This window comes from Eubalaena glacialis, chromosome 7 (assembly GCF_028564815.1).
Source record: "Eubalaena glacialis isolate mEubGla1 chromosome 7, mEubGla1.1.hap2.+ XY, whole genome shotgun sequence".
Taxonomy (NCBI): Eukaryota; Metazoa; Chordata; class Mammalia; order Artiodactyla; family Balaenidae; genus Eubalaena; species Eubalaena glacialis.
Window position 1 is genome coordinate 101,443,878 of NC_083722.1, and position 24,099 is coordinate 101,467,976.

Genomic DNA, 24,099 nt, shown 5'->3' on the forward strand with positions numbered 1-24,099 from the left:
TCAATTTCACCTTCAGGGGGCGTTCTCATGCCATCCAACCCAGGGTGGAGGTGTCCTACTTTTTTACATTGCTGTGAACTGCTGGGTTGGGCACCTGCCAACATTCAGGCGGCAGTTACATAAGAGCTTCTTTTTTTCCTGGAATTTAGGCTCACTGCTGATGTGTGACCTTCAGCAGTAATTGCCAATAAATGCAGCGGGGCTGTTTACTGTTAGACACTGGCAGCCATAGAGCAAGTGAGCTCAAGTCGGAGCATACAGAAGCTATTGCAGAATCTGGGGAAGTTTTTTTTCTTTCTCTTTTTTTCTTTTTTTTTAAATGCTGAGATGATTCCATAATGACGGAAGTTGTATAATTCAGTCAAGTCAGAATGTGGTTTTTAAAAATGAATTTTACTTTTGGGTTCCGATGAACTTGTTCTATAAGATACAGGTGAAACTTCATCGTTGGAACTAGATAATGTTTCTTTCTTACTTTGTTTCTAGAAACAAATGCCATTAGTAAACGGCATTGTGTTAGCAAATGTGAAGATTTAAAATTGCCCTGCTGAAATGTTAGGTAACTTCTATTTTAGCTCAATTTTCTTTCAAGCATTCTGTTCTCTTAATGTGGGTTTTCAAAGGCTCATGAAGGCCAGGACCCAGCGAACGTATTTGCAAGGCCATTCGCTGTTTGTTTATTTTTTCCCTCCTCTGAGATGGAGTGGGTGAAAGGAACTGAAGGCTGATTCAGGGGATTGGAGATGGTAAATTCTCTTTGCTGTGCTGATAATTAGATCTATAGTACAGTCTCATTTCTTGAACTGTATTCAACCTCTGCTAGGGGTGGTCCATGGAAGGAGGCATCTTATTTCAAAGGAAAATTCTAGAAGCCCAGGGGAGAAGGATTCATGTTGATGGCAGCAGGAAACAGGGTGTTTTAAGTGGCTGTGCTCTGTGTTGGCCTGTAATAGGCACACATGAAACGGATGTGTATATGTATGTATATACAGTATGTATGTATGTGAGGATGTGCCATTGTACACACACCACAAATAGGAACCCTCAGAAGTCTGTGGGTTTCTTTGAAGAATGGCAAAGTATAATCTCCTCCATTTGTAGTAGAAATCCATCCCCGGATAAAATGTTAGGTACATTATGTATAGAAAGCGAGTGTGTCAGCATCTTATCTGCACGAATCTAGTTACTGCTCAAGTGCCGCAGTTCCGATGACCTGATTCGTGGCCTCATCTGGGAAGGACACTTGGGATTCTGTGACTTGAGGTTCATTTTGAATTTCTGTTTCAAAGCCAGTCATTTGAAATCTTTTTCCTGTGAAGTTTGATTTTGCTGACCTTGTCTAAAAGCACTGAGAAGACATAAGATCCAAGAAGAAATATGCAGAGGCAATAGAGGGCAATAGTTGGTTTCCAAGTTCAAAACCAGGCAGCATAGGATCACTGCCAGTCACCTGTTCATTTGGGGAGACTTCACCTTGACTGGAGGTGTCAGCATCTGATTACAGTGACCGATCCTGGGATGAGGTGGTGGAAGACAAGACCTGGGAAATGCAGAAATACTCATTTTCTCAAAATAGTCTCCCTTACTATGTGGTCACTGAGAATGACCTTTCATGTAAAAAAAAAAAAAAAAAAAAAAAAGTCACTTTGATAATAAAAATATGTTGAGAAAATCAGTTCATTCATTTACCAAAATTATCTTTTGCTTTGGATAGTATATATTGTATTTAGGTAGCTGTTATCTGATTTGAACATATATAGCTTATTAATATGCTTATCTTTTTCAAAAGTGTGGCTTACTGCTATAAAAGAGCCTATCCTCCCGGAAATACAGGTGAAATCCTCATAGGAAGAAGCGCTGGTAAAGGCCATTGGTTATTTTACCAAATTATACGCCAGGCTTGGTTTGGCCTTTTCCATGCCTGAAATCATTTTATGTCCTATTGTGTTGTATTATTTAGAGAACTTGCCTGGTAGATATTACGAAATGAAGTTTACTGAAAATATACCAAGCATTACTTAATGTTTTAGCTGGAAAGGAATCCTAAATATTAAGCTCCAGTCTCCTTGAACTACAGGTCAGGAAGTGGAAGCCCAGAGAGGTTCAGTGACTGGCGGAGGGTCACACAGGGCGCCAGTGCCTGCATGAGCCACGGTCGCATGATACCTTTCCACTGCTGTCAGTTTTTCCATTCTGTTTCCTGAATGGATAGCGTTAAAAAACTGTCCTTCTGTTTAAATAGTGATTCCTGAAGCAGCAAAAAATTTTCTGTTGTCTCAAAAGTCTTTCTGTAATGTTCTAGGGGAAAAGGTCATTAACTGTAATTTTTGTTTTAAAAATTAAACGAAAACTAACATGACAGCAGTTGAGGGAGGCAATAGAGTGTCAGTACAATCATAAAACATATCAGAAACGACTGAGCTCTGAGTGTGTAGGAAATAGCTATGTACTACCCATGAACGTTCCGAAAGAAGTCAAGATGCTTCTTTGGACAAAGAGATCTCAGACAAGAGAATTTTAAAAAGACACGCTACTTCCTTCCATTCCGTCTTCTTCTTTTTCTTTAACTTTTATTTTGATGGGCAAGGGAGTAAGAGGATAGCTCTGTAGGTTCCTACAGTCAATGCCTGCCTATAATTCTTTGGTTCTGATCATACAGAATCAGTATAAAGGCTATGTTGGTGAAATGTGGCCAAAGCAAATTGTAAAAGATAGTACTTTTTCCCATCTGTATCTCTGACTGCTCTAAAATGCATGGGAAGTTGCTTTAATTCTGCTTTTTCTTATGTGTCTTTTTTGCACTAAGAGCGGATGGCATGAGTGTTTGCACAGTTTTAATTCTTTAGCCTAAAGCATACAGGATGTAAGGATAGAGTTAAAGTGCGTTCTTGGATCGTGGTATTATTTATATTATCTGGAAAACACATACGCCTGAGCTGTGGTTTTATTTTCCTTGCCACACTCAAGTCCTTGCTACCACTCTGTGCTTCCCGACCCCAACAGGAAGCGAAGCACATCGGAGGGAAATTTTCTCCCTGAGGCTAGTGGAGCTGCACTCAGGTCTGAAAGCTCTTCTGTCCGGAACCGAGTGAGCAACCCCCCACCTTTGCCTCCTTGTCCTTCTTAAATTAGTTTAATCTTTGTGCTTAAAGAGAGCCCCTGTATCTTTACTTCATTTTACCTGTTGGCAAATAGAAAAAAAAAAAAAAAGAAATCATTAGGTTACATAATAACAGTCTTATATGAAGAGCATTTTCTTCTGTCTTGGGTATCAAACCATGAAAAGGGGTATCAAGCGTTGAGCTGGGTTGAGACCCCGCCAGGTTTCACAGCTTCCAGCCTCCCCACCTCGTGCTTGCAGCACCTGTGCTGGCTCACACCTGACAGCCACGCTTTGGCCTCCCGAGAGGTGTGCTGTGTCGCTGGAGCCCCGCCGAAGGAGGCCAAGGTCGCTCAGTTGCAGCGTGAGCCTTGGCTTCGTTCCATGGCCCCAGACCGCACCTTGAGCCAGCCAGCCGTGCCCGGTGCGTGACTTTGGTCCGGGGCAGCCCAGGGTGCGGTCTGGCGGTTACATCTGATGTCAGTCCTTCCTCCAAGCATGTGCCCTTTGGTGGACAGATTTGTGGTGCTGCCGCCACGTGGAACTGTGGACTTTTTAGCCACCACGTGCACCCTCGCAATTGCCTTTCATTTTCCTCGGGGCCATCATCTTGTCTCTCAGATATGGGTTGGGTGTAATGAAATTGAGGGGGAGTCAGAGGAGTGGGGTGTCTTCATGGTATGGCGGGGGTGGTGCCGGGGACCCCAGGCCCTGGAGCCCTGAGGGAAGTACGTGGAGGGGCGAGTGACCAGCCAAGTAACCCTGCAGCCAGGAGCCTTCCTGTCTTCTCCCAGAGCTGCTGGAGGAGAGAGGCTTTTTCAGTCCCTGAGCTAGAGCCTCGGGTCTTACCCTCTGATTCAGGGCCGGGATGTGGGGCAAGGAGAGACCCAGGAGGACGCACCTGCCCACGGAAGAAGCTTGTCACGGGCGAGTGGCGGTACAGACTTGGCAAGGGCTTCGGGTCTCCAGGGAGGGGGCTGCACCTGAGGTCCCTGTTGCCATTGCCCACACACTTCTCCCCTCCCTGAGCCTCCGTGGGGATACGCTGTATCACTTTTCCTCTCTGTGGACGAACAAAACATAGACGTGCAGTAGTTCTTCCTTTGACATCGTTTTTGTGTTTTTTTTTTTAAGGCGTACTTCCTACTTGCTCAGTGGTAGACTTCTCTCTTTCCTTAATTTACATCTGTTTCCCCATCTCAGGCCAGTTGTCTCTCCCAACACGAGCACGTTCAGTTCAGTTCAAAAGGGAGGGTGTCTCCTGCCCTCAGTGGCTGAAGCCCCTTTCAGTGCGTGTGGCACCTCTGTCACCTCATCGCTGATCTTGCCCTCCATGTTTCGTCCTTGAGTGTTGGTCTCTGGACTCCCTCGTGGCCCGTGAGATGCACGTGCTGTAGCTAACATGCTTCGTCTTGCTCCCAACTAGCTGCCCCAAGCTCCGGATGCTGAGAACTCCACCGAGGTGTGTGCTGCCCGCCTGCGTTCGCAGCGCCGGCACACGTGGGTGCTTGTCAGTGTTCCTGGTTGAGTGCGTGAGTTGTTCTGGGGAAGTGTCTGTCCCGCTGGTAGGTGCAGGAGGGAAGTCTCTTGTCTGGCTGGGACCTGATCATTGCTGTAATCGGGTGGCTCTTGGTGTAGAAGGAAACTTCTTAGTTGCTGGAGCTTAAACCACAGGGTCCTGCAGGTGAGGGCACGTGACTCTCCAAAGGTTTTCACGCAAAACCGTTCACCTCTGTCTTGAAATGTTCAGTTGAGAAATGCTGGAACGTCCAGGCCTTTCTGCTGTTACACAAAATAGAACTCTGGGTTCTGCGCAGAGATGAAGTGAATTTGAAGTTCTGGATATTCATGTATAGTTTTGGTGAAGCTGCTGATAAAGTTGTAGTTTCACAGTACACTGTTTCTGTTCTTCCTGTCGCTAACTCGGCTTGCTAAATGAGGGACTAGAATTAATTAAGACATCTAAAGTTACAGAGAAGCTTTTTGGGGAGGCATATTTCCAAGGATCAAAATTTACTTTCAGAAACAGTTATAGAATCACAGGAGTCAAAGCTAAAATGAAGTGTAGTTTATCTGAAAGGAGATCTTAGAAATGAAACAGATTATCAAATAGCTGAGTTCCAGCGGGGATGCTTAGTAATGATCATTCTCTAATATTCTAATCAGAGCTCTTCAGCATCAGTAGCCTTGATTAGAATGCCGTGTGCTGGTGGCCTGGGGAGAGCTGAGGTCTCATGTATGTGTCTGCTTGGAAGTGTATGCATTGATGTCCTCACGCATGTGCTGTGCAGTAATGCATGTGTGAGTCATATAAGGACCTGCCCGGTTGAGTCTTGCATTATAACCCCTTTTGGGTTCATGTAAATGTACCTAACATTGAAGTTCCTTTTCATAATCTGTGCAAAAAATAATATTGGCCAAAACTATTAGTCATGTGCCTGTTCATTTTAAACGGTGCCCGAGGGTCGGGGATGGGCGAGTTGTTAAGCGGTATCCAAAGTAATGGAGCATTGGTATCTGTCTGGGGAAAGCCACACACAGGCCTGTGTTCCTTCTGTGTCAGTCTTCGCTATGTACGCATGCTCTGTGTATTTTATTTGTGGCTGATCCTGGAGATGGGAGTGTCTCCCTAGTGTTGTACGTACTTAAATGGAATTTCTGCCTGCTTAGCAGGACCTTGAACTGAGTCCACCCCTGAGGCAACTGGAGGACCATAAAAGGGTACGTAGTCCTGGGTGTTGGGAGCTAATGACCACAACACTGTCCACAGCCACAGGCTGTGACTTAAAGACCCATGGTGGTGCTTATTGTTGTCATTGGTGTAGCATCAATTGGCTCAGGACCAATCACAGCCATTTACAGAAATGAAACTGACTGGTGACTCTACCTATAAACTACCTGTTCACACACTACACCCAGCCGGTCCCCGAATAACGACCAAGTCAGCTTTTCACATCCTCTCTTCTTCTCCTGGAGTGGCTTTTTCCTTAAGTGTAGCCTTAAAAATAAAATTTTTTTTTTTTTTTCTGTAAGTAACGGATGATCATCATGGGTAAAGTATACTAAACAAAAACAGTATGATGGAAAAAATGTTCACAATTACACTACCTAGCTATAAAAGCTGCTATTGATTTACTGTTTTCTTCTGCCTCCCTTTTTGCACACGTGCGAATGTGTGGCAACACACACAGATACACTTTCATTGTCATTGGGGTTCTTCCAAGTGTATAACTTTTCTTCCCTGCTTTTGTCCTTTAATATATCTAAGCATTTTCTTTGATAGTCTTTGAAAGTTAACAACTGGCTAAAGTTCCACAAATTAACGGGTACTTTGTAATGTTTTCCTTTGATGAGGAAATGCACAAGTGTGTACATATGTGTATAGATTCATAAAAGGGGAATTTCTAGGCCAAAGGGTAGAGTCTTTCTTAAGGTGCTGATTATGCATTGCTAAACCATTTCCTAGAAGGCTACATACATCGTTAGCATGCTGACCACTGATTGCATGTTACCCATTTCTGGAAAATACCAGATATCCTGGTTTTCTGGGTGCCTATCATATGCCGATCACTATGCTAAGACTTTTACATGTGTTAACGCGTAAATGTTTATAAATGCTGATGTTGACCTACTGAGACAGCCTTCCCCTCCATTTCACAAGTCGTAGGGTTAGGAAATGGGCAGTCGTGGCGAGTACTGCCCTGAAATTGTGTTCACCAGTGTCCTGGAGAATGTTCGTCTGAGATGAGTGGGTGCCTGGGGCACCTTTGTTCTGCTCACGTGCTTTCAGTCCCTGCGCAGTCCCAGCACATCTCGAGTCCTTTCCTGTTTCTTGCGATTGTGCTTTCTCAGACTATGACCAAAGAAGCTCTTCTAGGAAGTTGGCATTCAGCCCTTCCTCACCAGCTTCCAGTGTCTCCTGCCGTTCATTGATGAAGGGCACCTTGCATTCCTGTTTTTTCCATCCTTGCCTGTCCTTCAAGAATTGTCCTGGGTCTTAGAAGTAGCTGGTAAAGGCACATAGCTGTCTCTCGTGCCCTAAGTTTGATTTGCCCCAGTGCATGAGCTTTGGAATTAGAAACCGGTTCAAGCCTGCCTTTGCCAGGCCCTCACTGTGTGATTTGGGGCACATTATTTAACCTCAGTTTCTCCTGCTGTAGAATGCGGGAAATCGTCTCCATCCCTTATGACTGTTCTCCAGAGCTGTGCCCTTGAAGCACTTAGCACAGTGGCTGGACTCTGAGAAGGGATATTAATGATCAGGGTCGCCTTGCAGACTGAGGCACAGCAGTGATTTGACAGACAACCGGAGTAGGAGAAGGAAGGTATTTTTAAATCAAGGTGCTGCCTTAGTGCTGACTAAGGTGTGAGAGGCTCACTGCTCATGTGAGAGGGTAATCTTTCCTGAAGCACCTGATTTTTAAGCGGCTGGAACCTGGGAGCCCAAAGGTCACCTTTTCTCTCCTTTGCGATCTTAACTCTTAGTGCTGTGTTCAACGCTGGGCTATATTCCCACACAGTTCATTAGCCACGAGTTTAATTGACAGAATGAAACTCGTTTGAACTGACTTGCAAGGCAGGAGCTTGGTTTCTGACTCCACGTCACTGACCTGCCTTTTTCACCATTTTCACCTGACACTTAACTGCAAATGAAACTCTTTGCCTTTGTCTTTTCTCAGTCTTAGGTAATCATGTGTGTGGAATGTAGAATTTTTTACCAGAGACAAACATCTGATATTTGTTTGCATGTTGTAGGTGTAAACTGTTGGGGAAAAACTAGTGTTCTTTTTGAAGAAAAGGCTGCATGGCCAAATATGAGAGCTGGAGAAGCGATGTTTTTTGGGAAGTGACTTTTTTTTCCTTCTCTGCAATCAGCTTTCTCAGCCCAGTACTCCGTGAACAGCTTAGTGCTGTTGAGTAATTTATATCAAGATGATTAGGAAGGCTTTTCTCTGCAGATTTTAATTTTTCCTAAATTAAACCACGAGCTCAGAAAAACAGAATTTTTCTTGAACCTAAGTTTTCACACTAGGGATTTGCATCACTTTTAATAATGCTTATGCATTTTCTCTTTCTGTCCCTTTTTTTACCTAAAATTTTCAGTCTTTATTCTTTCAGAAAGGGAATGAATCTCATCTTGTTTTTTTTTTTTTTTTTTTTTTTTTAAAAAAAGCAAATCCCACATGTTCTCTTTTTTCCCCTTGCCTTAAAATTTATTTTTTGTGGAGTGAAGGTGAGGTGCATGTGTGCCAAAAACCTTATAATTAAGAGGGAAAAAATTAAAAGTTTGTAGGGTGGAGCGTGTGTGTGTGTGTTTTCCATAATGAACACATTTTATGATATTCTCTTATGGGGGAAAAGGTACCATTTGATGCATCGGTTGCTATGGTAACTGCTAGGGTTTGTCTGTGCAAGGAGAGGCAAAATGGTAATGTGAGATCCCTTTGTAACTTCAGTTGGCATCCAGTCTGCATCAATGTGAAGTTCCTGTTCCTGGAGTCCACGTGTTCCCGGACGGCATATGCTCCTTTCTCTACTTCCTGCTTCCTTGACTGCAAACTGACCTCGGTCTTGCTGATGAGACCCTCAAAACCCTGAGGAGTGGAAACTCTAACTGAGCCACTCCAGTCCTAGGTGGAATCGTAGTGTGAAGCCTCTGGTTGAGTCTTCCCTTAAAGGATGCATGTTTGTTGGCTGGTGACAGTCACCTGCCTTTGACCATCAACCCTGTGGTCTTCCAGGTTCTTGCCACAGTGGCAGTGTTGGCTGTTCTCTGTGGCTGCAGCTTACAGGTCTCAGATCAGCCATTTACCTCTCAAACAATGTTCTTGTGGTGCCCAAGAGGATCCCATAGAAAACTGGGATGGTTTCCTGCCAACCCTCCGTTCTGGGGGAACTCAAAGTCTGTATCTTTAGAAAGAAAATCAAGTAGATGCATCATTGTGTTGACAAAGGGAAATGGTATTTAAAGTACTGTTACATTCAATGTGGAGGTAACCTTGTCTTTCCCCCTTTTCTTTCTTAGTCAGCTTTCTTGACCATTCCTTTGAAATTTGTGTTTCTCTTATGAAGTCAGCCTTTTAAAATCACCGTGCTCTCCATGACTGCTTTGGAGAGTGTTGATAACGTTTGTACTGGTGCAAAGCTATATCTTTATACCAAAATGTGGTTTCCTAAGCCATTAAAGAATATTATAGTGAAAACAGCTTACTTTGAAAGTATTTTTAAAGATCACAAATAGCTTCTTCACTGAAAGTACTCTCGGAATCTTGAATTTACTGGTGGTCGAAGTACGAAATGAGTTTCATGTCCTAGTTACAAGCATTCTCCCTTGCTTAACTACGACGAGAGACGTATTTGTGGATGGAATGGAGAGAGGAAAATTGAGATTTCTTTTCATGCCTGAACTTTCATTTAAAAATCAGGACTGCCTTCCCCCCTTCTCTCTCTCCTGTTTACCCCATCTCTCCATTTTCCCCTGGAGTCTGACCGGCAGCATGCATTTAACAAAGGAGAAAAGCCAGGCTGTGTAGCCCTGGGACCTCACATCATTTTGACAACTGAACTAACGAGTTTTCTGCCTTGGTCCTTCTTCCCTGGTCCCACCTCCCTCAGGGGGCCCCTTGCCTCCCCACCACCCTTAGGACACTCTTCTCCCTCCCATCTTGTTTTGCAAACACCCTCCTTGAAGTCTCCAGACCTATTCTTAGAGCCTCTTCACAAATCACTTTAAGTTCTACTGGCTCCCGTTACAGTGGCAGGTCTCTTCAGAAGAACTCCTGAGTCTCTATTTTAGAGACTTGCTGTATTGCAGCACCTCTTCTCTCTGCTAGACTTCTCACTAACCTCTCAGTGATGTGCCAGAGGAACTCCAGGACTTAACTGCTTTGTCCTTGAGAAGGGGTCCAGGGGAAATCCATATATCCTTTAACTGGTAGAAACTTCCAGATAGGGAGGTGGTCTGGGAGTCCCTCAGCAAGACTGCACGAGGAATAGAGCTGAGAATAAATCCGACTGCTTTGTGCTGCTTTACCAATGTGCGTAGTATTTGAGAATAAATCAAGGTTGTTTTTTTGGTTAGGTGTTTTTGTTTTTTTCTTTTTTGGTTGGAATCGTGGCAAAGAGTTTGTTATATCCCCTGCCCAGGAGTCCTTTGATATTTATATATATTTTTAAGCTTTTATCATGGAAATGTTTAAAAATATCCGAAATACATATTTTGAAGAGTTTCGAGAACCCTCATTCATAACTCAGCTTCTCTGACTATCAACTCATGCCCACTCTTGTCTCATTTATACTCAGCTAGTCCCTCCTCCCATGTTACTTCAAAGCAAATCCCAAATGTCACTTTATCCATGCTGCCTATTTTTTGATTGACATATCTGATCTCTGCCAGAAATTTATTTTCTCTTGCATTATTTTTTCTTCACTCTGTGGCCCATTGACTATTTCTGTAAGAAAGGCTTGCTTTCAGCTTATTGTTTTATTTACTCTATTACTCTGATATGTTGAGATTTTCTTTAGACCTTGGGATAAATGCTCTGGTTGGAGTAACATTTTCATATTGCTGTGGGGATGACCTGTGAATTTTTCAATTTGTCTGAATTTTATTGGCTTATCCCAAAGGGGTTTTCTTTTGTTTCGTTTTGTTTTTTGTTACTGTTAGTTACCCTCTGAGATTAATGTTCTGTCTTTATCACTGTGTGAGAGAGTACTTTCAGATATTTAATATTTTAGATTGATGCTTTTTTATGATCTGGTTTCCTGAGAAAACACTGAAGAAGTTAACTTTAGAGTTTCCAAATGCTCTTATTAATAGTTTATTTTTTCACTGAGTGAGACTGAGCCAATTATAACTGAGTACCTCTGTGTTGTTTTTTTTTAATGTTAGTAGCTCAGTCATGCGTTAAATCCAGAACCTGATTTCATTATCCTGTTTGAATTAAGGGTGAGGCCCTCAGGCAGATTTTGGTCAACCGTTACTATGGAAACGTCAGACCTTCAGGAAGAAGAGAGAGCCTTACCAGCTTTGGCAATGGCCCGCTGTCACCAGGAGGACCCGGCAAGCCAGGGGGAGGAGGTAGGCCACGTGGTGCTAATTAGCTGCACGTGTGAACTGAGTGTGCCACGCAAGAGCTGCGTGTTTCTGATTAGCAGGTTGGACTTCTAACAGATGCATTTGGGTTACAAGTGTATTATTTTAGCAGCTTGTTTTGTCTTTGGTCTACCATCAAATTGGTGTCTAAAAATGTTTCCCTGCAATTAGATACTGGCTGAGCGTTTTGCCCCTTTTTCTCATGCAGCAACCCTCTTGGTGATACTTGAATGACTCAATGAACTTGACTTCATCGCACATTTTCTCGTGGCCATGAGGACTCATGTTTTCCCATAAAATGAGTATGCTGTTGGCAGTGAGGAGGGCGAAAGCCACCATTTATTATACACTTTCTGAGCCGAGGGCTTTCCCAAGCATTTTGCCTTCTTTATCTCCTTTTCTCCTCCGAGTTACTCACTATCTGGTAGGGACTGCTGTCATCTCTGTTGAACAGAGGAAAGGGGAGCTTGTTAGCGGCTGGTCTGTAATGTAAAGCTGCTTTAAATTAATTAAATCTAATTCTAATGCCCAAGCTTTGTGCCTCCCCAAAGTCTTAGGTTTCTGCAAAAAAAAAAAAAAAAAAAAAAACCAGTAAAGAATTGTTAAAAACACATCCTGAAAGGAGTCCCAAAACATTGTAAGCACAATTACAGGTAAAGGCTACCAAAACGTTGAATTCAACTGTGGGTGATGGTGTTGGTTTTAAGAGGGACCAGTAGTTCCGTGCTCAAAGCACAAATGTGAGTTGCCTGGTTCCCGGGCTATGGTGATGACTCTTGAGCACTGCCGGTCCTTGGTGGACTCTGCTGGTGGCACAGAAATACTCAGTGGTTAATAAATTAATTCTGGCAAGCTCTGGGGAGGGATCTTGGGCTTCTCGCCAAATGAAAATGTAGAGCGGATCTGCTCACAGAGCACCCCAGAGACAGACCTTAGCTTCTCATCCAAACGTTCCCAGTGATCGTCAAGCAGAAGTTCTTCCCACAACATCTCAAAACTATTTCTCTTTACTTGCCAAAGTGCAGTCATTCAACAAACATGTGAGGCTCTGGAGCGATATCAGGAGGGGGGTTTGGAAATGCATCAGAGACAGGTTCTGCTTTAAGAAGCTGTCGGAGAGAAGATGTGACACCCAGTGTCTACCTTGTACTATAAATGCAATAGATTCTAGAAGGTCAAGGAAAGCAATGTAAAGAATGTGGCATTTGAATTGAACTCTGCAGGGAGGGACTGATAGATGATTTTCTGGGGTTTTTATGTTTTTTTTTTTAATTGATCACCCCATTTCCCCATGAACATTAATATTTCGGGTTTTACCAATAATATTGCAAGTTCTTAAATAGGCACTTTCTAAACACGATTGGAATCTGTTCCACTAAATGGCACAGGCCATCTCTTCCTGAGTATATTCTTCTCATCTGAAGCTCAGTGAGGAGGCGAACTTTGTTTGGTTCACTCCCCTACCCCCAGCTCTTGGCTCCATGCCAAGCACTGAGTCAATATTTATTGAATGAATGAATGAACAGATACGAAGTGTGTGAAAGGGTGAGTTTGGGGGCTAGGGTGGGTTTCTTAGAAAGAGGACTGAAGTGATCATTATAGGCTATGGTTCTTGAGAGTGTTTAAGTTCTAAGAAGTGTTTAAGTTCGGTTTGTCTCTTAAACTCAGATCAGTTCTTAATAATTCTGCCCCAGGTCACTGTATTTTAATGTAAGGGAGAGTCTTGACTGGATGGCTTTAAGTCTCTTGCTTGAAATGTGTTATTCTTCCTTCATCTTAACCTGCCTCCATTCAAGTTCCACCTCTGTTACTTACAAGCTGCACTGGGTGTCCTTGGACAAGTGGCTTCATCTCTGTGCTAATAATGAGTACCTTCCTTTGTGCTTGTTAAGAAGGTTCAAAGAGATAGTATCATTAAAGTGTTGAGGGCACAAAGTCTTGGTACGCGCTAAGTATGCAATAAATGTTAACTGCTCTGATTGTGGTTGATAAGAGCAATGTTCCATCTTCCTAGGGGGAGGTTCCGGGTCCAGCTCCATGAGCAGGGGGGAGATGAGCCTGGCTGAGGTTCAGTGCCACCTTGACAAGGAGGGGGCCTCCAATCTGGTCATCGACCTCATAATGAACGCATCCAGCGATCGAGTGTTCCATGAAAGCATTCTCCTGGCCATCGCCCTGCTGGAGGGAGGCAACACCACCATACAGGTAAGAAGGCAGCTTCGCTGCTGATGGGACATCCTTGCTGAACAGGAGGAGGCTTTGTTCCGGGAACCAGGTACTGGGCGGTGCTGAGACTCCTGTACGAGAGAGAGCTCTTTCTTAGGGCACAAAATTGTTTTGTTCTGAAAAGCGAATTCTTTTGCTATCTTGCTGTGGTCATCCTGTCATAATTCAGACTTGGTTCTAAAACATGAGTCACATTCAAAAACTGATGAAATGCTGAGGATGTGTGAAGAAAATTGGCCCAGGATTTGGAGCATAATAGATAATCCATAAATGTTTGTCCCATGAATGATTACATGAATTTTATTTACAGTTTTTATCCAAGATCATAGAGGATCCCATCACCAGATGACCAGAAGGGGTTTGGAATGTGTGTGCTATTTAGATTTGTTACATCTGTGGACCTTGCAGCTCTTGCAAACTATATATTTCTCTTTCTTTTAACTGAAAAGCTCAATAAAACTGAACCAGTTTGAACTAATAGGAGCTAATAGGGGAAAGCCAGGCTAGGTTAGTCAAAGATAAATAGATGACTTTTTGTTGGCTGGCTATGACACATATTTTAAAATAATAATAGGAAGTAGAATTCTGAGTAGAAGTCCTTAAAGAAGCAATTTTAATGAATTTTAATAATATATACATAATTTTCACATGGACATGGCAGTTAAAAAGATTCCTTTAAATATTTTAAAATATCTTGGATACTCCTTTCTTCATGCATTCTTCATTCTTTGTTGGCTCTGAATAAGGGTTTACTTAGCTGTGTGTGTGTGTGTGTGTGTGTGTGTATACATACACACACACACACACATTTTGATAACAGCTTTTGATTGAGATATAATTCATATACCATGAAGTTCACCCTTATGTATATATTTGACTTGACCATATATTCTTTTTTTTTTTTTATGCCATCAATTATTATGCTGGGTCAGCAGGTGTACGCTGGGATGTTTGGTCCCCTACTTAAATGTATTATTTCTTTTTTTTTTAAAATAACTTTATTTATTTTATTTATTTACTTTTGGCTGTGTTGGGTCTTCGTTGCTGCTCATGGGCCCTCTCCAGCTGCGGCGAGTGGGGGCCACTCCTCGCCGCGGTGCGTGGGCCTCTCACCACAGTGGCCTCCCCTGTTGCGGAGCACGGGCTTCAGGTGTGCAGGCTTCAGCAATTGTAGCACGTGGGCTCAGCAGCTGCAGCTCATGGGCTCCAGAGCGCAGGCTCAGCAGCCGTGGTGCACGGGCCCAGCTGCTCCGCGGCATGTGGGATCCTCCCGGACCAGGGCTTGAACCCGCGACCCCTGCATTGGCAGGCGGGCCCTCAACCATTGCGCCACCAGGGAAGCCCTGACCATATATTCTTGGTCTTGAATTTAATTTCAGAATCTGGATTAATGAAGTTTTGTTTCTTTGTGCAAATTTAAAAAGGGCATTTCTTCTCTTGGGCCTGAGCCAGGGCACCTGGGTTTCAGCCCCACTCGCTCCTGCAGCCAGGTGCCCTGTGCCCGCCCCCCCCCCCATGGCAACTGCGGCGGCCCTGTCTCCTCGCCCTCCAGCCCAAACGCCCCAAAACACACTTCTGACGTTCATATGTGCGCTGCCGTCAGTTGAGATTTGTGCCGGTGGGAGAGTCCGCTGCACGACTGAGCTGTCACACGGGCACCTGTGACCTGTAACATGTGGGGTTGCCGTTTGATTTTGTCCCGCATGAGTCTGACCATGCGTGTGCGCGTGGATGGGTCCTGCAGGTCCTCTGATCACGAGGATTCGCTCGCCCACTGCCGTGGTCCTGCTGTCCGGGTGCGTGCGCTGGCATGGAAGCAGGGCTGAAACTCTCCTGGTCTCTGAACCATGTGATTCCCAGGAACTAGAACAGTCAAACTAAACATTAATTGAGCACTTGCTGTGTACATGACGCTGAACTAGGGACTTCAGGGCAGTGGTTTCCAGACACTGGGGCCAATCGGTCTATGAGAATTTTCTCCAGGCACAGCCAAGTGTGGAAACAAGGGCGATGTGGTCAGTGTTTCATAAACCAAATGTATCAGTTTGAAGGCCCATCTGACCATTTTATTCTGAGGTTATAGCCTGTCCAATTTTTTTTTTTTTTTTAATCTCTGATGTCTTCTCTTGAATGAAGTGGTGTTGATAGTGGTTGGGGTTTTTTTCCTACTGGCCAGATAAGAAGTTGGAAACCTTAGGTTATTCCTTCCCCTCCTCAATTAAAAAAAAAAAAAAAAAAAAAAAAAAAGTTGCTAGTTTACTAATCCCAGTCTTCAGGAAATTAAAAATGGAGCAAGGGTATAAGACTTAGTATGCATGCACATAGGAAGCTGTGTCTTAAGAATGATGTGTAGTGCCATCCAGGAGGCAGGAAAGATACTGCAGACCCTCCAAGGAAGAAGTAATGGCAGCCGTGTGAGGAGTCAGTGAAAGGTTTTTTGATGACATGGGCTTTGAATGATGGGTGTGGGTCTGAAAGTTGGAAATTGTGCACAGAGCTGGGGTGTGGGGAGGCTGGACCATGCTGCAGGGCGAGAAGGCCCAGAGGCGCAAGAGTGGAAGGCGTGCTCACAGGACGGGGCTGGGGTCCTTCAGAGTGAGCCGAGCCGGCGGAGGAGAGTGAAAGGGGGCTAGGGTATGTTGGGGGCCGGGCAGCCCCCCAAGGGGCCTCGGGGCTATAACACAGGACTATAAATCTGACAGATAAATTGAGGAGAGCAGGGCCTAGAAGGAGGCAGTCCAATAATTTAAAAGTTAATCAGAAGTTGTTTAGAAGAGAGAGCTAATGAAAGCCTGAATTCAAAATAAATGTATGATAGAATTGGTCCTATCGCAGGGCGGGATGTTTTCTAGGAGGGGCATAGGGGGCCTTTTGGGGTGTTGGAAATGATGGGCTACATGTTGGTAGTTACGTAGGTATAAATCTGTTTCAAACTCTGTGAGCCATACAGTTAGAATTGGTGTGCTTTACTATACAAAAGCTATACTTCAATAAAGGAGGAAAAGTATCCTGAGCCTGGTGGGGACAGGACGTCATGAATGGAGACTCTCCAACGCTCGCTCCCTCCTCAAGGCTGGTGCCTTGGACCCATTTATAGTTAATGCATGTTGGCCAAAGTGTCACCCGATTGGATGCCAGAAGCGAGAAGGTCAGAGGGCCCCCACTTGGCTCCGGAGGCTTTACCGAGTCTGGATGACTGGACCCAAGAAGACACCGTTAATTAAGGAGTAATGAAGCCCGGGGAGGGCTCGAGGAGACTGAGGGCTGCCGGCGCTGAGCCTGGCTGGCACGGCGCAGTCTGAGTTTCTGGCGAGATGCTGTGTTTTTCACAGTGTACCCCTGATGGTGATGGCAAGGCACACAGAAGCTGTTTTTCCTTCAAGTTCTTTATCTTGTAAAGTAATTATGAATATTAGTTTCATGTTTTCACACATTTATTACTCATATGCTCAGGCTCCAGATGAAATGCCACGGTGGAGCTCCAGTCGCAGCCTCTCGGGGAGTGGAGCTGCTGTCTGTTGGAAGAGCCAGTGTGCTCATGGCTGCGTGGGCCTGGATGGGGTGGCCCGCGAGCCCCCTGCCAGGTTGGGAGGGCACAGCATGGAGCGTGTGCTGGCTCTGCCCGCGCCCCATCTCTCTCTCCTCTCTCTCTTTCTGTGATTTCAGGGGTTGCTGGGAGGATTTCACCCACTGCCTCATTAGAAACCTGTGGTTCCAGGAAGATTCATTCTAGCCTGGAGCTGACTTGGCCCTGAGCTTCTCTTTCTCCAGAGAAAATGATGTGGAATTCAAGTTGTCTGGGGCCAGCTAAGCACAGACACCCTGAAGTCCCAGGGGGAGTGTGATTCAGTTTTGTTTTGCTTTAGAGAAGCCGGTTCAAAGTAGTAAAAGAGCAGCTGGGAAGTTAGTGTGAGTTGGGTGAAGGCTGCAGTTGTGACTGCTGATGATCGCCGAAGGCTGTCAGCCATTACAGGCCGGGTGGGTCCCAGCTGGAGCGCACTGCCCGCCATCCTTCCTGTTCACCGTGATGTGTCCCAGTCCCAGGAAGGGAATCCAGGTGGGCTCCCCTGGACTCATGTTTCTCAGGGACAGGTGGTAGAAAGGGCAGTCGCTGTGGGGCATGCAGCGCTGCACAGTTTCAGAGCTGTGTGCCGCTTCTCCAAGGAGACAGCTGCAGAAGAGCCCTTACCTTTACTAGCGCCTCCTCCCAGGATGTGCAGCAGGCTTCACATGGAGAAGAAGGGGAGTGAGACCTGCTTCCCAACCCAGTTTTGTGTGGGATTAGGGAAGTCATCCCTGGGTTTCTGTTCCTGTGTGTATCTGTCATGAGACATACATGCAGGTGGACTCCTGGGTTCCTTACTGCTTTGAATCAGGACTTTTTAGAAATTATTAGATGTTTTTCCAGAAATACTCAGAATCCAGTAGTGATGGCTGGCTGGCTCCATTTCTGAAGACTTTCTTTCCTGGCTTGTGAAAATAATTATTTAAAATACGGTGATTGCATAGTCTATGGTACGTCCATGCAACAGAATCCTACTCAACAATAAAAGGGAATGAACTATTGATAAATGCGATTACGTGGGTGCACCTCAGAGGCGTTATGCTGAGTGAAAGAAGCCAGTCTCAGAAAGCGACGCCCTGGATGGTTCTATTTATATGACATTCTCAAAGGACAAGGCTGTAGTGATGGAGAACAGATCAATGTTCGCCAGCATAGGGCTGAGGGGAGAATCCGACTATAAGGGAATAGCACAGAGGAGTTTTTTGGGTGATGCCACTGTTGTGTGTCCTGCTTTGGACACACAAATCTATACATGTGTGAAAATTTGTAGAACTGCACACCAAAAGAGTCAGTTTTACTGTATGATCATTAAAAAATTAAAGTAAAAACCATAATGATGATGACGGTAACCAGCATTTATTAAGGGCTTACTGTGGACCAGGAACTATGCTTACGTGTTTGTCATGTATCATCTCATTTAATTCTTACAGTCTCCCTAAGAGGTAGGTGCCATGATTATCTCATTTTTCAGATGAGGAGACTGAAGCCCAGAATAGTTAAGGAACTCGCCCCTCATCATACAAGCAGTAAGCAGTTATGCTCTGTGTGATCCTGGCTGGGGCTGCAGTCATCAGGGCTTTGATTGGGCTGGAGCGGCCAAGATGGCCACTTGTATGGTTGTAGCACTGGTGCTAGCTCCTAGCTGGCTGCTGAGCGGGGGCTGTGCCCTTGGTTCTCCTCCATGTGGCTCCTCTGTGTGGTCTGGGCTTCTTAGAGCATGGTGGCTGGGTTCTAAGAAGCAGTGTTTTGGGGAGTAGGATGTGGGAGCTACCAGTCGTTTTAAGGCCTGGGCTTGGAATCCATAGTACAACACTTCTGCCATGTTCTACTGGTCAAAGCCAGTCGTGAGACCAGCTCGGCCCCAGAGGGAGGAGAGAGGAGTGGCACCTCCTGCTGTGAGTAGAGCTTGTGCACTAAGCAGAGAGGGAGGCTGGCTCCCCCACACCCTTGTTATCGTTGACTGAGCACCTGCCATGGGTCGGTCAAGCCCCTGAGTTGGGCAAGAAAGGGAGACACTATTGTCTCTGCAATGGAGGAGCTCAGTTCTCTCTGGAAGTTCAATCCCATTTTTGCAGAAGTGTCGACTCCTGTCCTTCCCCTTTTGATGGTGTGTGAAAATTCACCCTTGTACTGAGGATAAGGTCACTGGGGACCAGAGTTCTTCAGAAGTTCTAAACTTCATTGTCCAGACCTCAGAAGGATTCCATTTGTAGCAGTCCAAAACTAAGGACCTACAGTGCTCGCTAGGAACCCTCACACAGAGAATTGCCCTTACTCTGAAACCTTGTAATCTGTCACACCATCGCTTAAGCCCTGAAATGCCTGGAAGCTGAATTGGGGATAGTTCCTGGCCTGGCATAGTGGACTCCAAGTCTTCCCGTATCTTCTGTCCCTGCCCTGGCTTCTCTGATGGTGACAATGTCTGAAGATAGATATTGCCTCCAAAACTTCTCCTACCTGGGTGCTGTCAGAGTGGCTCAGGCTTCATGGTGAACCCTCTGCTTACAGAAACAAGGAGATGGTACCACTACCCTGGGGTTCTCCAGGAATGGGTGACATCGTTGAGCCGTGGGATCAAGCTTCTCTTTAAGAGTAACTCCTTCTTTTACATGTAGCTGTCCAGTTTTCCCAGCACCACTTTTTGAAGAGGCTGTCTTTTCTCCATTGTATGTTCTTGCCTCCTTTGTTGTAAATTAGATGCCCATATGTGCATGGGTTTATCTCTGGGCATTCTATCCTGTACCATTGCTCTATATTTCTGTTTTTGTGCCAGTACCATACTGTCTTGATTACTGTAGCTTTGTGGTATAGTTTGAAGTCAGGGACCCTGATGCCTCCAACTCCGTTTTTCTTTCTCAAGATTGCTTTGGCTATTCGGCGTCTTTTCTGTTTCCATATTAATTGTAAAATTTTTTGTTCTAATTCTGTGAAGAATGCCATTGGTAGTTTGATAGGGATTGCATGGAACCAACCTAAATGTCCATCGACAGATGAATGGATAAAGAAGATGTGGCACATATATACAATGGAATATTACTCAGCCATAAAAAGAAATGAAATTGAGTTATTTGTAGTGAGGTGGATGGACCTAGAGTCTGTCATACAGAGTGAAATAAGTCAGAAAAAGAAAAACAAATACCGTATGCTAACGCATATGTATGGAATCTAAAAAAAAAAAAAATTGGTACCGAGGAACCTAGTTGCAGGCCAGGAATAAAGAGGTAGACAAAGAGAATGGACTTGAGGACACGGGGTGGGAGGGCGAAGCTGGGGCGAAGTGAGAGTAGCATCGACATATATACACTACCAAATGTAAAATAGTTGGCTGGTGGGAAGCAGCCGCATAGCACAGGGAGATCAGCTCTGTGCTTCGTCGCGATGACCTAGTGGGGTGGGATAGGGAGGGTGGGAGGGAGGCTCAAGAGGGAGGGGATATGAGGACGTGTATGCATATAGCTGCTTCTCTTTGTTGTGCAACAGTAACTAACACAGTATTGTGAAGCAATTATACTCCAATAAAGATCTATTAAAAAAAAAAAAAAAGAGTAACTCCTGCCTTCTCTCTGCCCTCTCTCATGCCACCCACTTCCTGCCAGCCCCTAGAAGAAATCTTTCCGCTTGATGTTTTGTAGCAAGTGGGAAACTATAAAATAAGCATTTGCTTATGAATTAATTTTTGGCACACACAGGGCTCAGCGAGTCTCATGGCACTTGCATATCCGTCCTTCGCGTCCTTGCCAATTTCTGTGTTTCTTCCTCCTGAGATGTCCCCACCGGCACCCGGGGGATGTTCCTCCACTTCCTCTTCGCTTCGGGAGGACAGAGACAGCTCTCACCTGGGGGAAGAGGAGGAGTAGAATGTATCTTTGAACATACCCAGTGTTGGGTTTCTTTTTTAAGCACATACAGATGTTTGGGGCTGTACGTGCTGTCATGACCATAGAGAACCTCACAGCAAATGAAGGGAAAAGATCGAAAAAAAATTTTTTTTGTGGACTAATTGCTTCCGGTTGCAGAAGCCCAGTGAATTGTATGTATCAAATGGCTGCCCACGGCCCTTCCCATGCCAAGTCTAGCCTACAGACACACCCAGAAAGGATTTTCTTTTCCGCACGTACACAGCTCGAGTTGGAAAAAGTGAGAAGTGCTCTGTCAGGAAGCTGGCTGCGGATTCAGCTGAGAGAGAGAGAGGTCCCTCGTCCAGGGGCCTTTCCCTTGCCACACACTTATTTTTTGTGGTTGGCTTAAGTCATCAGCCCAAGAGCCAGTATTCGATAGGAAATCTCCCACCCCTTCCAGAAGAAGTCACCGCAAGAAGGCACTGAGCGGGGAGCACGCTGGACCGGAGGCCACCCCTGACCCCAGTGAGCGGAGATGCGGGGCAGGAAGGGCGCTTCGCTTTGCCTTTGCGGGAGATGGGAGGCCAGCTGGTGAGGAAGATCAGCCTTGGTTTGACAGGACAGCTACCCCGAGGAGGAGGAGGAAGGAGACTGGTGTGCAAGCGAGTTACGTAAAAGGGTGTTGTGTTTGGCAGCCAAGTCAGAAATGAGTCACTCGGGAGCGGTGTTTTCTGACCTCGGGTTTTATCCATGTGGGAGAAGAGCACGGCCAGCAGTGGACTCAGGAGACTGCTTTCTCCCCAGCCTGGGGGGTGTGGGAGCCGTTGCCATGACAATAAGAGGAAGGCAGGTGGCCCGGCCCCCTGTGCCCTTTGGCTGAAGCCACCAGGGGTCTGGACGGCGAAGCTGCCCGGCTTGGTTCAGGGAGGGCTGCAGGCGCTGCCAGTCGGCCCTCCTTGGAGAACGGGTGGCGTGGGGTCAGGGACTTCGGGGGACACTGCCCAGAAGGGCAGGCATGGCAGGGGAGGGAGCTTGGCCTCCAGAGTGGAAACACCTGGGCTACAATTCCGGCCCTGCCCCCGCCAGCGGGGTGACCTTGGACTTTCTCAGGATGCTCTGAAAGTCAGTTTTCTCATCTGTAAAACACGAGTTAGAAAAACTGAGTCCCTTCCTTATGCAGTTATTGAGAGGATTAAACAGGGTCACATGGGGGGGGGGGGTAGAGGGCGCGGCTGCAGGAATGAGCCGCTGCCCTGGGGCTGGTTTGATGGAGGGACGAAGACCTCCAGCCCTGCCTCTCACCTCCCACCCCAGGGCTCAGGGAAAGTCCTTGACCCCCCAGCCCAGCTCCTGCCTGGGGAGCAGAACGGTGTCCGTCCCCACCTCCCAGGGCTCCTGGGATGGTCGGACAGGGTGATTCACTGAAAGTGCCTCACTCAGTGCCCAGGTCATAGAAGGATCTCAAAACGAGGTGGTGATTTTTTGTGTTAATACGGTCTTTATTATTTAAAAATGAGCTTTGTTTTCTTCAGTTCGTTCTCCTTCAAAAATCCAACTTCTTATATTTTGCTTCAGTCTAGTGGTTGATGATGCAGTGGGCCTGGGGGGTGTGCTGTCGTATGTTGTTTTCACACACTATTCACCTAAGTCCCTCTCACTCATTCTGTGTTGGAGGTAACTTTAGAGGTCCAGGAGGGTGGGAGGCTTCATTGCTTCGGGTCCTGGTTCCTTACACTGCCGGACGGTCTGGGTGAAGCAGAAAGCAACAGGCAGTCCAGTTACCTGCTCCCTGACCCAGGACTTTTTCTTTCCTTCTCTGTATTATTATTTTTATTATTACTTTTTGGTCTAAGTCATCCTTGGACATAGGCCCTTCCTCTCCATTCCCAGGAAACTGGTGTGTCACTGAACAAGAGTCTTTTAGGATTATTGGTCTAGACCAAGGTTTTGCAGTGAAGACTCAAAATCCAAAAGTAGTTCCCATTGTTGGGAATATAAGACTTGAATGAACGCCCCCAGCTGTCCAAGTGATGTGAGCCCTGGATGATGCACGGACCTACTGCAGTTCAGGACAAAACATTACTGCAAAGATGGTCAGCATGTTCCTTGTCACTTGGGTTTGAGAAGCACAGTCCTATTGCGGTGGTCCGAGGGGAAGATGTGCCCGCCGGCTCGTGCCTGTAGAGGAACTGGAGACCCAGTGTTACTTTTCGTCTTTCCTGAGCGGCAAAGCCAACAGTGTAGGCAGAAGTGGACAGTTCCATACGTCTGCTCTTCTGGCCTTCCCTAACAGGACTGCAGTCGTTAGGGAGTTGGGGGGAGATCTTTGGATACAAAGTGTTAATCTTCTTGCTTCCTAGAAAACCCATAAGCAGGAATTAGTTTCTAAGAGGAGATATCTTCAGAGGAAACCTCGGGTTTTCCATGGTCTCCAAAATTTGACTGAGGAGCAGAAAAAAATGTCAGAGAAGACTGGAAAATTGTTGTCAGTATGCCTTCATTGTATCCTGTTAAATCCACAAGTCTAAATTGTCCTTCTTTCTTTCTCTTCCTTCAGCTCTAGCAAGAGGTCTGCATTCTTCCTAACTTTCCTTAGTGACTTCTGAGGATGGAGTGCCTCTTATGAACTTCTAAGCTGACACCAAATTCTCCTCCGTTGGCTTATGATACCTTGGTCCAGGGATTGGCAAACTATGGCCGGGGGGTCGAATCCAGCCTGATGCCTGCTTTTGTAAATAAAGTTTTACTGGAACACAGCCAGCCTTACAATAACCTTTAGTGTTGTCTTTGGCTGTTCTCACGCTGCTGGGGCAGAGCTGAGGGGTTGCACCACAGTCCAAATGGCTGGCAAATCCTAGAATATTTACCATTTGGACCTTTATGGAAAACCTCTGCCAGCCCCAGTGTTTGTTGAATCTTTGCTGTCAAGATAGGAAGCTACTTAAGGAAAAGAACCATGTCTTAATCCCTCTGTTCTGCGTTCTTCACCCCCTGGTAGAGCAGTGATAGGTTTGTGGTAAATATTCACCAGATGACTAATATCCTAAGTCCCGTGAGAGTCTGGCCACTTACTCAGCTAATAAATGGAAATTCAGGGAAAGAGAGGCCTCTACTTTTTCTTTCCTTTTTTGATTGGAGGGGTGATCTCCCCTTTCCCTTTACTGCCTCTGCGGGAATATATTCCATCGCCCCGCTTACCACTTTTTAACGCAGACTTGGAAGGCAGACTCGGGCAGCTCCTTCCCGAGGGGATTTGTATACGTGGCTCAGGAGT

At 45.7% G+C, this 24,099-nt stretch overlaps 1 protein-coding gene across 1 annotated transcript in view; it reads left to right on the forward strand.

Moving 5' to 3' along the window:
* The window catches only part of ITPR1 (inositol 1,4,5-trisphosphate receptor type 1), a 319,709-nt gene that overhangs the window by 204,939 nt on the left and 90,671 nt on the right, over window positions 1–24,099 (forward strand). Inside the window, exons 40-41 of the mRNA XM_061197169.1 lie at window positions 11,048–11,180; window positions 13,210–13,400. Coding sequence (XP_061053152.1) covers window positions 11,048–11,180; window positions 13,210–13,400 — 324 coding nt within the window. The remainder of the gene's footprint in view (window positions 1–11,047; window positions 11,181–13,209; window positions 13,401–24,099) is intronic.